The 16,814-nt window shown below is 35.5% G+C and overlaps 1 protein-coding gene across 3 annotated transcripts in view; it reads right to left on the bottom strand.

Moving 5' to 3' along the window:
* Window positions 1–16,814, bottom strand: part of jus (EB domain-containing julius seizure protein) — a 50,810-nt gene that overhangs the window by 6,803 nt on the left and 27,193 nt on the right. For all 3 annotated transcript variants that reach the window (XR_001096902.2, XM_012292222.2, XM_012292223.2), the window contains exons 2-4: window positions 7,375–7,527; window positions 2,377–2,517; window positions 1,362–1,476 (exon numbers count right to left, since the gene is read on the bottom strand). Coding sequence is in view for 2 of the 3 variants with exons in the window: in XM_012292222.2 (XP_012147612.2) it covers window positions 1,362–1,476; window positions 2,377–2,517; window positions 7,375–7,527 (409 nt within the window). In the remaining variant the exon portion in view is untranslated. The remainder of the gene's footprint in view (window positions 1–1,361; window positions 1,477–2,376; window positions 2,518–7,374; window positions 7,528–16,814) is intronic.

Here is a 16,814-nt window from a genome sequence, read left to right as displayed (position 1 = left end):
TATCGAAGTGAAACTTTTGTATTTTATATTTCTGTTCAGCTGTAGTCTTTTACTTATACTTATAGCACGATATACAAGGTGTTTCATAACTAGTGTAGGTCCCTGAAAAAGGGGGGACAGCTGACGTGATTCTGAACAAGATTTTCCTTTGCAAAAATCGGGTTTGAAGCTTGGATTTTGAATTATTAAGGAAAAACACGGACCAATCATACCACGTATTGAATTACCACGCATCGAATTACCACGCGTCGAATTACCACGCGTCGAATTACCACGCCTCGAATTACCACGCGTCAAATTACCACGCGTGGAAATACTACGTATCGAATTACCACGTATCGAATTACGACGCGTCGAATTACCACGCGTTGAGTTACCACGCGTCGAATTACCACGTATCGAATTACCATATATCGAATTACAACGCGTCGAACTACCACGCGTCGAACTACCACGCGTCGAATTATCACGCGTCGAATTACCACGCGTCGAATTACCACGTATCGAATTACTACGCGTCGAATTATCATGCGTTGAATTACCACGCGTCGAATTACCACGTATCGAATTACCACGCGTCGAATTACCATGCGTCGAATTACCACGCGTCCAGATACCTCGCGTTGAATTACCACGCGCTGAATGACCATGCGTGGAATTACCACGCGCTAAACTACCATGCGTGGAATTACCACGCGCTGAATGACCATGCGTGGAATTACCACGCGCTAAATTACCATGCGTGGAATTACAACGTGTGAAATTACCACGCGCTGAATGACCATGCGTGGAACTACCACGCGCCGAATTACCATGCGTGGAATTACCACGCGTGGAATTACTACGTATAGAATTGCCACGTGTGGAATTACTACGCGTAGAATTATCACGTGTGGAATTACCACGCGTGGAATTATTTCCATACACTAGTTGTGAGACACCCCGTATAAAGTGTAATCGTATATCAAGATTTGTATTCAAGCTTCCCACTCTAAATCATTCTACTAAAATTTGAAGGTACTTTGTACATTAATGTAAGTAACTGTGTTTAAGATATCATATAACATATAAGATCTATACAATATAAAATTGCATTAAAGTATTAAACTGTTCTCCCAAAAATGTTCTCCCAAAATTAACAACGGGATTCGATATACAATGTCATTTACGAGTTAAAAAGTAACAAGAACTCTGAAAGCCAATAATAACAAAATGGAAGTTAGAAAACATTAAATATACATTAGGCATATCAGGGGTCCATTCCGAGACGCAATTGCCAGGAGAAGTAGGTCATGAAGTTTCTTTATGAGAATTGGTAAAGTCGAGTGTCACCGCGAAAGATATGCAAATAGGTGGCTTACTTGCTGAAAAGCCTAAGGACGACGCAGATGATGATGAACATGAGGGCCATACCAACCAGAACACCGATCATCGTCGGGTCGACGTATTGAAGATTGGGTTCTTCTTTCTGCTCGGCTGAAACAACCAGTTTAATGAACAACGTCAGACTTTCTTTGTTGCGGACGACACTGTAAAGTATCTTTTATACTGGAACTTTACAGTATCTTCTTTTGTACTAGGAAAAATGTTAAACTTTGGTGTGGAAATTTAATATCGGTTCTTAATATTAATTTATCTTGAATATTGTAATGAAGCTTATTTTTAGAATATGTTGCATTGAATGTAATTTTTTTGCAAAGATACTTCAAAGTATTCTTTTAAATTATTTTTTATTAAAATATAAGTAGTTGACTTGACAGAATATCTACATTCAACGTTTCAAATTCTATAGTACTAGGAAACTTGATCTCACATTTTCTTTCTACTGGCGTAACTGGCTCTTTTGTCTGGGGTGAATGAGGTCAAAGGTTATTAGCTTCAGACCAGATACGATCAACTTTTGGAAACTGAGAATTGAGAACTTGTATATTTAGAAATCTTTGTACTATTAAAAATGTGAGAAGAAAATTTAGAAAATTTGAGATCACTTTACAAATACAGTTTGTAAATTTGAAAGATTGAGAGACAGAAAATTCTAAATATAAAACAGTCGAAAGTACGAAATACATAAAATATGTCCCTACGCCAATGGGCAATATATAATTCACTGAGCAACGTCTTGTTAAGAGCGTCGAAATCAGCGTCAAAGCGTCGGTGCTTTTAATTTTCGTCTCCATAAAAAAAGCAAAAGCTCGCTAGCTGAAAATTTGTTCTCGCGCGTTAATTGATCACGCGAGACAGCTGACGAATTAATGAAGTCCGCGAGATTGTAGGCCGGAATTCCATTAACTTGGAACGGTTGCCAGCAGACGCGGCCTGGAATCTCATTAAAAATCCCGCGGAACTTATTCAATGTTTCGTCTGTTTTTCTCTTACCGACGCACACTATTAAACCGTCAGGTTGCGTAACCGGGATCTTCTCGAAGATGCAGATACAACGGCCGTCCCTGCATTCCGTTTGGCTCACCCTCGCCTCGCATTGAGCGTGAAAGAAGCACGACTCGTTCACGTTCGCCGCTGCAAACACAAAAAATTGTTAAACAACTGTTCTCTTTTTTTTTAACAATATTTAAAATAATACCGTTTCTACTGGTGGACAAAGAGGGTATCTTCTGTTCTCAAATTTTCATTAACTCCTTAATCTATATGTTTCGACAGTTGCGTCAATTATTACTGAAGACTTAAGATAAGGAATGAATTACAACGCGACGAAATATGACGTATCGAATTACCATGTATCGAATTACAATGTGACGAATTACCACGTATCGAATTACGAGGCGTCGAATTACCACGTATCGAATTATCACGCGTCGAATTATCACGTATCGAATTACAACGCGTCGAATTACCACGTATCGAATTACCACGCGTCGAATTACCACGCATCGAATTACCACGCGTCGATTTACCACACGTCGAATTACCACGTATTGAATTACAACGCGTCGAATTACCACGCGTCGAATTACCACGTATCGAATTACCACGCGTCGAATTACCACGCGTCGAATTACCACGCGTCGAATTACCACGCGTCGAATTACCACGCGTCGAATTACCACGTATTGAATTACCACGCGTCGAATTACCACGCGTCGAATTACCACGCGTCGAATTACCACGCGTCGAATTACCACGCGTGGAATTACCACTCACTGAACTACCATGCGTGGAGTTGCCACGCACTGAATTACCACGCTTGGAATTACTACGCGTAGAATTACCACGCACTGAATTACCACGCGTGGAATTATTACGCGTAGAATTACCACGCGTGGAATTACAATGCGTAGAATTACCACGCGTGGAATTACAATGCGTAGAATTACCACGCGTGGAATTACAATGCGTAGAATTACCACGCGTGGAATTACAATGCGTAGAATTACCACGCGTGGAATTACAATGCGTAGAATTACCACGCGTGGAATTACAATGCGTAGAATTACCACGCGTGGAATTACAATGCGTAGAATTACCACGCGTGGAATTACAATGCGTAGAATTACCACGCGTGGAATTACTACGCGTAGAATTACCACGCATGGAATTACTACGCGTAGAATTACCATGCACTGAATTACCACGCGCTGAAATGTTAGGTATATTTTGCATTTAATCGTCAATTATACAAATTATTATTATTGAATTCTAAACTTTATGCAAACATAATTTAGCTTTGTCACATTTGAACTTTAACGTGCGTCATCGACATTAGCCTGGGGGTTAATTTCTTGTTAATTATCAGTTGCAAATTGCAGTGGTATAATTGGCAATTATATTTGCTGACATATATGAATAATTTATTATAAATTATATAGGAACAATGACTTGTCAATACATTTGATTTATTTGTAATAAATGTATAAATAAATAATTTTGATCGAATGCTACAATTAGATTATTCATGTTTCCATATCTAAATGCAAAATATCGTAATCGTTGACCCAGTGGTTTAAATCTGTTTTTTAAAATGCAAACGCAGCATCATTTGTATTCGACATTTATGCTTCAATCTACTCTCTTTGAAACTTCAAGCAAATGTATTTCATCCTAGTTTCCTACGACATCTGTACATCGAATGGTATAAAAATGTAAATTAAAAAGGAACGACTTCTTCCCTGAATATCTTCAGCGTCGACTTCGATTTCCAGATCGATGTTACACTTTTCAGTGATAATATACGTCACTCTCGAATGTTGCCAATATCGTGAACCAACAAAAGACGACCATTGTCTCGAGATATTGTCGATACGTCAATCAATTATCGTGCAATATTCCGATGTCCTATTGTAACTGCAATTGTCCGACACAATCAGACCAAGTTTCACGTCAAGGTTTCAACTAAAATTCGAGGTGTTCGGTTTCAGTGCTCGGTTTGAGATATGTTGAGCATTTGACAATATTGGTTCCGCTTCGAATACTTGATCTTCGAGTTTCTGATCTACCATAGTTCTAATTTTTTTGGTTTTCAAGGTTTCTAGTATTTCAATTTTCTATATTTTCACATTTCTATATTTCCAAATTTCCAATTTTCTAATACTTCAACTTGCTAATTTCCCAACTTGGTAATTTCCTAACTACATAATTTCCCAGCTCGATAATTTCCCAACTAGTAATTTCCCAACTTAATAATTTCTCCACTAGCTAAGTTTCCATCTTGTTAATTTCCCAACTAGTTAATTCCCCAACTTGGTAGTTTCCCAACTTGTTAATTTTCCAACTAGTTAATTTCCCGACAATCTAATTTTCCATACTTCTATAAATCCATAAGCACAGAAATTTAAATTGCACCTTATTCTTCACAATCCCTCTAAAATTACTAAGTTCATCATATAAATCTTTCGCTTACCAGGTAATTAATGTATTATTCATGACTTTTATAAACGATGCACATTAGAATGAAGCGTATCTCATTTTAATAAGTACAAGTGTACTTTAAATCTCGCATAAATTCATATGCAAGATTATCTGGATTCAGATGGTGAAAAATTTGCAGGAGGACAGAGGGTAGCGGTCACAAGCCTGTGGATAATGGAGTATGTTTAGGGGTCAGTGTGGCGAATCTGATCGACTAGTTACTTGCCACACTGATCTCGATATATCAACCACAGGCTTGCAATTAGGAGAGTAGTTTAACACTGATACAGCTTTAATCCTTGACCAGAAGCATTCTAATCTTGTTCTCCTTTTACGTCTTCCTGACAAATAACACCTGTCATTAGAAAAAATTGCGGTGCTTCTCGGTAACGCAAATTTCAAGCTACCTAATCTCTTTGTTACCGCAAATCTTCATTAAATCCTTCATTTTATTCTTTGGAACTTTCATTTGCTTCTTAAATTTATTCAACAATTTTTTTTGTCTGATTATTTTACAATTTCATTTTATTTAATTGATAATTTTTTTTGATCGATGAATTTTGCAATTTTGTAATTTAGTTTGATTAATGATTTTGTAATTTCATACTTTGCTTGATTGTCAATTTTGTTATTTTTTTCAGATTTTGAACCAAACAAGATTAATTAAATTTTGAAAGGAAATTATGGAAAATCATATGAAATAAATGGAAATAATATAACACACGAGAGAACTCAATTAAGAGAGTTCCAATTAAGTGATTATCTGTGTCAGTGAATTCGCAGCTGCATTTCATTTTTCACGGATCCTCTAATGTTCTGGGTCAATAAAGACAGCTATGTCTCGTTCGAATTCCACGTGAGAAAGCCATAAGCAACCACCCCTTGACGTTCATATCATTCCGCTCGTAAAACTCGGTCTCCCCATAGGAAAAGTCCCGATACTAGAACGTGACTCGACTGAAATAACCCGAAGAATGCGAAACAACTTCCGTTCCATTTCTCGGTTTTACCTTCGTCATCTTTATCATCGTCGTTTTTCGCAGCTTTGCTTTTTTTGTTCGACGTCGTTACGACGTTGTTCGACGAGCATGGAACACCTACGGACAGCGCATTGGCGTAACTAGGATTTCGATCTGCGCTGAGCAATTATTCTTATACACTTGGATACTGTAGGGAGAATGGTAGCATTCTTCTTGGAGAGAAAAACGATATACATTTAGGGATTTTTGAAGTTACAGATTAGCAGATTTTTAAATTCTTAATACTCCTAGTTTTCAATTTTTCAAATCTTTAGTTACTTAAATTTTCATTATCAAATTCATAAATTTCAAATATTCCAAATTGCAAATTCCCCAGATTGCCAATTCTCTAGATTCCTAATTCCCTAGATTTCAAACTCCCCAGAGCCCAAATTTCACAAACTTCCAATTCCCCAAATCCTCAAATTCTACAAATTCCAAATTCCCTAGATCCCAATTTCCCCAAATTCCAAATTCTTCAGATCTTAAATTCTCCAAATTCCAAATTCCCTAAATTCCAAATTCCTTAAATTCCAAGTTCCCCAGATCCAAATTTCCCCAAATTCTAAATTCCCCAGATCCCAAATACCTCAAATTCCCTAGATCCCAAATTTCCCAAATTCCAAATTCCAAATTCCCCAAATTCCAAATTCCAAATTCCCCAAATTCCAAATTCCCCAAATTCCAAATTCCCCAAATTCCAAATTCCCCAAATTCCAAATTCCCCAAATTCCAAATTTCTCAAATTCAAAATTTCCCAAATTCCAAATTCCCCAAATTCCAAATTCCCCAAATTCCAAATTCCCCAAATTCCAAATTCCCCAAATTCCAAGTTCCCCAAATTCCAAATCCCCCAAATTCCAAATGCCCCAAATTCCAAATTCTCCAAATTCCAAATCCCCCAATTTCCAAATCCCCCAAATTCCGAATTCCTCAAATTCAAAAATTCCAGATTCCAAATTTTCCAAATTCCAGTTCCCCAAATTCTAAATGTCCCCAATTTGAATTTCCCCAGATCGCAAGGTCCCCAAATTCTAAATTTCCCCAATTTGAAATTCCCCAGATCCTAGATTTCCCCAATTTGAAATTCCCTAGATTGCAAATTTCTCAGATCTCAAATTTGCTCAGATCTCATTGAATTTTCCAAATTCTAAATTTTCCCAATTCGAAATTCCCCAAATGTCTAATTCTTTAATTCTAAATTTACCTCATTTCAAAATTCCCAATTCCCCAGATTCCAATTTCCCCAACTCCTCAATTCTCATCTTCTTACATTCTTAATTTTTCACATTTCAAAAGTTCCTACATATTCAATTTTACAAATTATCCAATTTCTACCATTGAAATTCCCATTTCCGTCTCATTTCTCCTGTCCTAGTGATTATTTCCGTCGCGTAACTTTCATGATTATCAAGTTTATCTAAGGGCTCACCAAGTTACGCCAATGGAACCGTGGCTCCCCGTCGGCGCACTTGAAAATATACTAACTTACGGTGTCCACATTTGTCGATATGATTCGTTGCCTCGAATTCCTCCTTGCACGCGCATTTATTCTTTTTTGGCTCGCAATATGAACCGTCGAAGCCGCATTCACGATGCTCCACGCAGTCGTCGCCAAATTTCTTCGTCCCCCTATCACTTATGTCTGCAACACAAAATGATTAATAAAATTAATATACGCATTTGGCAAAGCAGTTGCATCGTTATTCAACGATTCAACAGTATAATATTCATTATACTGTTTTATACTAGCGTTTAATACTTTGATATTTTTAGTACAAAAAAGTTCTGATGTTCAAAACTTGATGAAATTGTTTGTAACTAAGTTCGTAACCTTGATTATTTGCTTTATGATTGAACATTTTACTTTTAGCGGTTGTTGTTAAATAATTTTTTAGTATTTATTTTTATAATGTTAGGTAAATTTAATGAAGTACACAAGATTTTAATAGTAATGAAATTTTTAGGTGAATAGAGATTGTGTCTTGATTAATACAGTAATAGGATTCAAACGAATTAGAGCCATCACTAGCGTACATACATGTATAACATGGACCCACAACGGACGCCATCTTGCATTAACTCATTTAGGTGCTTTTCCAAATTTTATTCTATTTAAATAATTATAGACTTGTGTTTTAAATATTTGGTTAAACTTACTGGGTTAAACTTAGTTCTTTGATTAAGTGTATTTTTATGTAATTAATTTTGAGTATTTCTATTTGAAGAAGAAGACTTCAGATACGTTCATGTGTTGTATACAAACCTGTTTATTGAAGATGTTGATGAATTGATCAATAGTAATCATTAGTTATAGTGGTTGATAATGATCGACATAAGTGTATTCGAACATCATAAGTTTAATGCATTTGAACAACTGAGATAAGATAATAACATTGATCGTGTATTTCATTATAGTAGTACAAAATATTTGACTAATAAGTGTTCTTCTTAATATACATTTGTATGTTACTAAAACATTACCCTATTTTATTATATTACTATTTTTATTGAAACTAATTTTGAAACCACAAATTCAATTTAAGTTCCATTTAACGAGAGAGTAAGCATTACTATATCTTATAGGAAATATCGTTAAGAGTACATTTTCTCGAAGCACTCCAAGTAAATAATATAGAAGCTTGAATACCAAACCCGCGTACATATTTCATTCGCCAAGAAGATTGGAAAGTCAGCGTTCGTCCAATACTCCGCTTTATATTCGAATTTTGATTTCGATTTTATGAATAGCCAAAGCAAGTGGTCGCAATCAGGTATTGAATTTTCATCGATAAATTGCTCTCGAGTCCAACGGCGGCCACCTATCCCGCAACCGAGCCGTAATTCACCCCTGCGATCTGTGCAAATATATCATCCACCCTATCTCACCCCTCGTATGACGAAGCGTTTTACTCCGCTTTTGCGATCGTGTCGCAGGTGCCGCGTGAATTTACATTTTGCGATTCCATTTGTTAATATTTGCACCGGCGCCATCAGTTAATTACCTTGAAAGTTCATTCGTAACAATCTATTAATTAGCAGCTGGTGCCGAGGAAACTTTGTATCGTGCTTTATGTGCGTTTCTGTCGTTAATCTGCTTCGAAGACAAACAAATTTTATAAATCGCAAGAACAAATTGTAAACTGAAGGAATAAGTTACAAGCATAAATTGAGAAGCATAAATTGTTATTAAGAATAAGTTACATGTTATATACTGTAAATACATTAAAGATGATTGATGATTATTAGTTACAATTTTTTTTAAATTAATTTTTTCTATTTTTTTAAGTATAATTCATTTCAAACTTTATGTATTTCAGTGCTTTGAAATTGAAGTGAATAAAAATTCACTTTGTGAATAAAAATTTCAAAGTTTGTAGAATTTGAAATCAGCTGTTTGGCTATTCGCCATTTTGTATTGAGAAACTCTTTGAAGAGGTTATGTAGCTACTTTTCTCGGACTGTAAGCTTTAACTTCATATATTATAAAAGTTTCTTTGCAACTCTTTTATGTCATCAAGTCACCTCAGATTTTATACATTTTTCAATCACTTATTGCTTGTCATAATTATCAACCAGCCATTTTGTATTGAGAACATTACTAAATACATACAGTTATCTTCAGAAAGCGTTCACCTTTAAAATTACCTCAAGTAACCAAATTTTTTGGAAGTTAGACAATGTAGCATAATTGCCCATATTACTTGTACTAATTAAGTATAATTCATCTTGAACTTGATATATTTTACTGCTTTGAAATTGAAGCTTTGTAGAAATTAAAATCCGCTGTTGCTTAGTTGTCCGCCATTTTGTATCAAGTACCTCATTGAAGAAGTTATGTAGCTACTTTTCTCTGACTTTAAACTTTAACTTCATATATTATAAGAGTTTCTTTGTAACATTTTCATGTCATCAAGTCACCTCAGACCTTACACATTTTTCAATCAGTTATTGTTTGTCATAATTATCAACCAGCCATTTTGTATTGAGAACACTACTGAATACATACAGTTATCTTCATGAAGCGTTCACCTTTAAAATTACCCAAGTAACACTTTTAGAAAGTAAGCCTTCCAGCTACGATTGCAGCATAATTGTCCATATTACTTGTAGTAATATTTATAAAAAAAAAAAAAATTAACTGCACTAAGAAATGGAACATGAGTAGTTCTCAGGTCCGGTCAATTATAATCAAGTTGAGACGAGAAACGTCACAACTGTACTTCGTATCCATGCAATTAACGCGCTCGCAGAAGTGTACTCTTCGAGGTTCAACAGGGCGTCGAAGCATCAAAGAAATTCGAAAGGAGGTTAGACCGACGCTACGAAGACGGCGACTACCGTCGTCGGAGTCAAGGAAGCAATCCTTTTTTGCAAGGCAAAGAGACCGAGCTTGATTACTGCATTGTCGTCGTATAATGGCACTCTTCTCGAGATACGATCGTACTCGAGACCGAAAGACGAACAGACGTCTTATGTCACTCTGGGACGCGCCATCGTCACGATTTAGAATGACTTTCCGTACCTTTGTGATCCCTGCTGGACAACGAAAGCGACCCGGGAAATCGTTGCAATAATCTTTTCGTGCCTCACGATTTACTGAAGGGGAGATGTTTCAAAACAAATTGGGGTGCTGGGGATTTGGGGAGTAGGGAAGTTGGGGAGTTTGGGGATTTGGGGAGTAGGGAAGTTGGGGAGTTTGGGGATTTGGGGAGTAGGGAAGTTGGGGAGTTTGGGGATTTGGGGAGTAGGGAAGTTGGGGAGTTTGGGGATTTGGGGAGTAGGGAAGTTGGGGAGTTTGGGGATTTGGGGAATTTGGGGATTTGGGGATTTGGTAGTTTAGAGCTATAGGAATTTGGGGATGAAGAGGTAATTTGAATGTGTGAGTTAGGGAAGGTGGATATCTGGAAATGTGGAGATTTGGAGGTTATAGGAATTTGGGGAGTATGGAAATTTGGGGATATAGCAATTGGGGAGTATGAGAATTTGGGGATATAGCAATTGGGAGTATGGGAATTTGGGGATATAGCAATTGGGGAGTATGGAAATTGGAACATGTTGCATTTTGGGACGGTAGGAATTTGGAAATGTGATTTGGAACTGAGGAGATTTGGGAAATACTGAAATTGGAGCATGTAGCATATATGGACCGTAGGAGTTTGCAAATTTATAGATTTGGGGAATATCGAATTTGGAGCACCTAGCATTTGTACACTGTAAAAATGTTCAAATATAGAGTTTTGCTAATTAAGAGATTTAAAATATAGAAATAGGTAGGTGTAGTTTAGGAGTATGTGGACATGTGGGACATGTGGGACATGTGGAAGTGTAGAAATTTGACAGTATGTGGACATATGGGACATGTGAAAGTACAAAAATTTGAAGAACATAGAAATGGCCATAGCAACCAGATATACTAGCAAATGTAAAGATGTGAAGATTAGAGAAACCATACACGAAAGCTAAAAATTGTCCAAAAAAATCCCGCAGGACCTATAAATGCTCTCCACGGTAGATAAGCAAGTTTTGGTTCGAAAAATTGTGTCGTTTTGCCGGTGCAGTGATTCGAGATAGTCCTGTCGCTTTTTCCGAACCGATTGACGAAATCTGAAGCGAACAATCGATCAGGAAGGTCGGACAGGCAACTCGTGCGAGAAAAGTGATAGGAAGTGGTGCGCGAACGCGAGCAAATAGATGTGTAGATGAAGTATAGAATCGGAAGCACGAAAAGCCTGCATACGAAACGAGTCACGACACTATCAATGTCTCATAGATATCTCAAACAAGGAGAAAGGTGCGTGCAAAGTGCTTTCGTGATATCATCGGGTACGTCGCGACGGCGCCGACTTTCGTGGTAAACGATAACCCGTTTGGGATATCCTGCTAAATACGTTTCGTAATTAATGCTTGTGGACTTTAAAATTTGCTGACAATCCATGGGATAAACAAGGGAAATTTACTTAATCAACTCTTTGATACGTAATGGGTGTAACAGGTACGTGTTAGGCTAGGTCAGATTTTAGATTAGCGTGGGTCAGGCTTGATTTATGGATACTCGCTTTTAGGGTAAATTATATGCTAGGTTACTATTACAATTATGTTAGATTACTATTTGTGTTAGATTAGTTTATATTAAATTTAGGTTGTGGTAGAATAGATTTGACTAGGTTAGGTTAGACTTTGGATATGTCTAATTGGGTTAGGTTATGTTTTGGTTATGTTTCATTAGGTTAAGTTAGGTTTGGTTTATGTCAAATTAGATTAAATTAAATTTATGTTAGGTTAGATTAGTTTATATTAAATTTAGGTTATGGTAGAATAGGTTTGATTAAGTTTGGTTAGACTTTGAATATGTCTGATTAGGTTAGGTTATGTTTTGGTTATGTTCCATTAGGTTAAGTTAGGTTAGGTTTGTGTCAAATTAGATTAAATTAAATTTGTGTTAGATTAGATTAGTTTATATTAAATTTAGGTTATGGAAGAATAGGTTTGACTAGGTTAGGTTGGACTTTGGATATGTCTGATTTGGTTAGGTTATGTTTTTGTTATGTCTGACTAGGTTAGGCTATGTTTTGGTTATGTTACATTATGTTAGGTCTCAATTCGGTTAAGTTTCCTAGAGTTTGATTAAGTTCGATTTTAATTACGTTTCATGAGGTTAGGTTCAGTCTACTTTATACTAAATTAGGGTACCTTTAAATTAGACTGCGATATTATAATGCTATAATGCTTTACATTACTCAATGTTTATTCCATTACGTAAAATTGTCAGATGAAATTACTTATGAATGTACAATTAGTTAGACTCAATTAGAGCTAGATCAAATTTTACGTTGCATTAAAGTATATTAACTATCAAATTTCATTAAGCTGAATATTCCGGATGAGCCATTATCTGTAATTAGATGTTGCATTATGTTGAAGGTAGTCCACTATAATTTCCATTGACTCCATTTCACGGAACAGAAAAAGAAAGTTTATTTTATATTAATCGAACATCTGTTCTATTCATACGTGTTCTACATACGGTTCTGCTATTTACTGGAATAAAAGTAGATCTGCGACTGCTATCGCTCTTTTCTTCGATCAGTTGTTGCATGAATTGTATCTACGCACGCAATACGTTAAACAATTTAAAGATATATCATATATATCTGATATATCTGAGTATATATCATAGAAATATCATTTATTATTATCGATTTGGTAAGATTTTTATTGATTGATACAGTGAGTTTGCTGAGAGCCTTGCCTGATCACACAGCGTACCTATTCCACTTGTATGACTATATGATGAATCTATTCTACTAGTCTGACCACGTATTCTTCATAATTTACTCATATCTCTTAAGAAATTCCTGATGGAACACAAAAGCTATTTATTTAACAAGAATTACAAGTTTGGTGTATGAATTTTCCCACCCAACAAACCATTAATTTCAATTGGAAATTATTTATATATATTACACAAATTTATAAAAATTCCTTTAACAATAGGGGTTGATCCACAAACAGTTAATTAAAAAAAAAATCAGATAATTTCCCACCAAAAGAAAATTGCCAGTAATTATCACTCGACCACGAATCCTCCGTCAAAGTGACACAACCCTCAAGCCTCTAACGAACGACCCTCACGATCGACATCAGATAATTCAGACATTTAAATCCATTAACTCCCGTAAGAATAATAGCCAAAGAAGAAGTTTTCAACCGAACCTGGAAAGTTGACGGCTGTGCGGCTAGTAATTTCCGCTTTGAAACGGCTATATAAAGCCGGACGACTTGAACGGTCGAACCTGAAAGAAAAGTACAGCCTGTTCGCGCATAATTGCGTGGTCAGTTAACGATCTGTCCCCTTTGCTACGACCTGAAAAAAGAACGTGGAAAGAGAGGAGAGGAAAAAAGATCGCGTATCACCCGGCCGGCCCCGCGGTGCAAGAACTGTTCGGTGACTACCAGTAAAAATGGCGACTCTTAGGTCAATCTACGTGTTGAAAGTGGGTCACTTTGCAATGGCACATTGCCAACGCTCTCACGTGCGAGCCGTCCCACGCTTGCTGCAGTCTGAAGCTGGCAACCACCTTTGGACAGGGCCGGCCCAATAGGGTAGCAAGTCAGACAGCTGTTTATACGAAATCTTTTATTTTTCTAATCTCTATGCTCACTGGAATTTTTAGGTAGCTTTGGTCTGATAGGGTAGTTATTTTCTAGTTTATGGACTTATTGTAATTTTTAGATAGGGGCATGATAGGGTGACGAGTTAGCCGACTGTTTTAAACTGTGAAATCTTTTACTTCCCAATTTTTACACTCACTGTAATTTTTAGAGAGGGTCAGCATGATAGGGTAGCAAGTTAGTTGACTGTTTGTACTGCAAAATTTTTTATTTTCTAATTTCTACACTCACTGTTATATTTAAACAAGGTTGGTATTACAGGTAGCAAGTCTGCTTACTGTTTATACTGCCAAAATTTTTATTTTTTAATTTGTACAATCATTGTAATTTTTAGAGAGGGTCAGAATGATAGGGTAGCAAGTTAGCTGACTATTTGTACTGCAAAATTTTTTATTTTCTAATTTCTGCACTCACTGTTATATTTAAACAAGGTTGGTATTACAGGTAGCAAGTCTGCTTACTGTTTATACTGTCAAAATTTTTATTTTTTAATTTGTGCACTCATTGTAATCTTCAGAGAGGGTCAGCATGATAGGGTACCAAGTTAGCTGACTGTTTGTACTGCAAAATTTTTTATTTTCTAATTTCTACACTCACTGTTATATTTAGGCAAGGTTGGTATTACAGGTAGCAAGTCTGCTTACTGTTTATACTGTCAAAATTTTTATTTTTTAATTTGTGCACTCATTATAATCTTCAGAGAGGGTCAGCATGATAAGGTAGCAAGTTAGCTGACTGTTTGTACTGCAAAATTTTTTATTTTCTAATTTCTACACTCACTGTTATATTTAGACAAGGTTGGTCTGATAGGGTAGCAAGTAATCCAACTGCTCATACTATAAAATATTTTATTTTGTAATTTCTAAAGGTACTATTATATTCAGACATGACTGATCTGGTATACAACTACAAGTTAGTCAACTGTTCAATCTTTTATTCTTTTATTTCCATATGCACAGTAATCCTCATACAGCATCAGTCTAACTTAGCAGCAAATTAGCTAAGTGCTTACACTATGCAATTTTTATTTTCTATCCACTACACATGCTATTATCTTCAGATAGAGCAGCCTCATAAGGTAACAAGTCAAGTAGCTATTTATAGTGTGAAATCCTTTATTTTCTCACCTCTGCACATACTATTATCTTTGGATAGGGTCGACACAAGCGGTTTGCAAGCCAGTCAGCTGTTATTTTCTAACATATGCACATTCTTTCATATGTGCTTACAAGGATGTAAGGATACAAGTGATGTAGGTAAAGTGGTAGGTAAAGTGTAGGTAGGTAGAGACGTAGGTAAAATACTGGAATAAAAAAATTAATAAAGTATAAAACATTCTGGCTTTAATTTGTGACTATTTGTGACCATATGGCGCATGCAAGGATTACTTTCATGCGGGGTTGGATTTCATGGACTGTTTTTAATACCCTCATTAGTTATGCAGGTGTGTAGGTTGTAAGGGTAAAGGTCTAACTGACTAATAGGCCTCATCGAATTCCACGAACGGAATTAAAATTACTGCTAATAATTTCTACTTATATAAAATGAGTCTTTCACTAAAAAAATTTTTCCATGAGTCAATATTACAACACCGATAAGAAGTTAAATTTTTTAATAATTTCAAACTATTATAACATTCAACGTTTTATCAATTATCATATCAATTATTGTCTTCTAACAAATTTTGTAATATGTAATACACATTTTGTCTTACAATTTTATTTTAAAATACTAACACTGACAGCAACTTGTTCATATGTTTAAAGCAAACAATAAAGACAAATTTCAGAAAAACAATGCATAATTTCAAAAAAAACTCGCAATGTAATTATAAAAAAAAAGTTGTCTATTGTACACGAAAAGTAAAGTAATATCCGAGCGTTGAAAATAAGGTGGTAAAACGGATGATATTCCGTGCAACAAAAACCATTCGAGAAAAATCTCTCTCCGTTTTTTCCCAGCTTCCCCCTTTATCTCGTCGTTTCTTTCAAATCAACAATGAAATTCTCATGAAACGAAGAAGCTCGCGCTTCGTATCAACGTTTCACAGCCTCTTCCGTATCTGTCGAATAATTTAAGAGATGAAGCGGAAACTGTTACCGGTAAACATTCAACATTCTTTATTTTCAGAAAAATTCTGCACAAGAAAAATCTATTTCAACAAATTTCTGTTGTATTATTCTTCAATTTGGGTTTTGACGAATTTTGTCAGAATTTGGGAAATAAGTTTTAAAAATTGTGTTCAGTAAATAACGTTTGGGTTGATGATTTTGAGAATGTTTGATTGTAACATGACTAATGTTGTAGCATATTAACTTCAGTTTAGTTTATTTATTATATTGTACAATTTTTGTTGAAACTTCCTGATAATTGAATGAATAGTTTCAGAATTTGATGCAGAATTTTTTAAAATAATTTTGTGAATGTTAAATAACATGATGGTTTTAAAAATGTCTAATTTTAACATGATTAACATTGTACCACCTTAACTTCTATTCAGTTTATTTATTATATTGTACAACTTTTGATGCAACCCCCTGATAATTGAATGAATAGTTTTAGAATTTGATGCAGAATTTTTAAAAATAATATTGAGAATGTTAAATTACATTATACTTTTAAAAATATCTAATTTTAACATGATCAACATTGTACTACCTTAACTTCTACCCTTATTCATTAAATTGTCTAACAATAAATACGTAATAAATTTGATGAAGCTCCCCAATGAATACCGAACATGTCTCACCTGAAAAA

Source organism: Megachile rotundata, chromosome 7, assembly GCF_050947335.1.
Source record: "Megachile rotundata isolate GNS110a chromosome 7, iyMegRotu1, whole genome shotgun sequence".
Taxonomy (NCBI): domain Eukaryota; kingdom Metazoa; phylum Arthropoda; class Insecta; order Hymenoptera; family Megachilidae; genus Megachile; species Megachile rotundata.
This window is presented reverse-complemented; position numbering and strand designations above follow the sequence as displayed.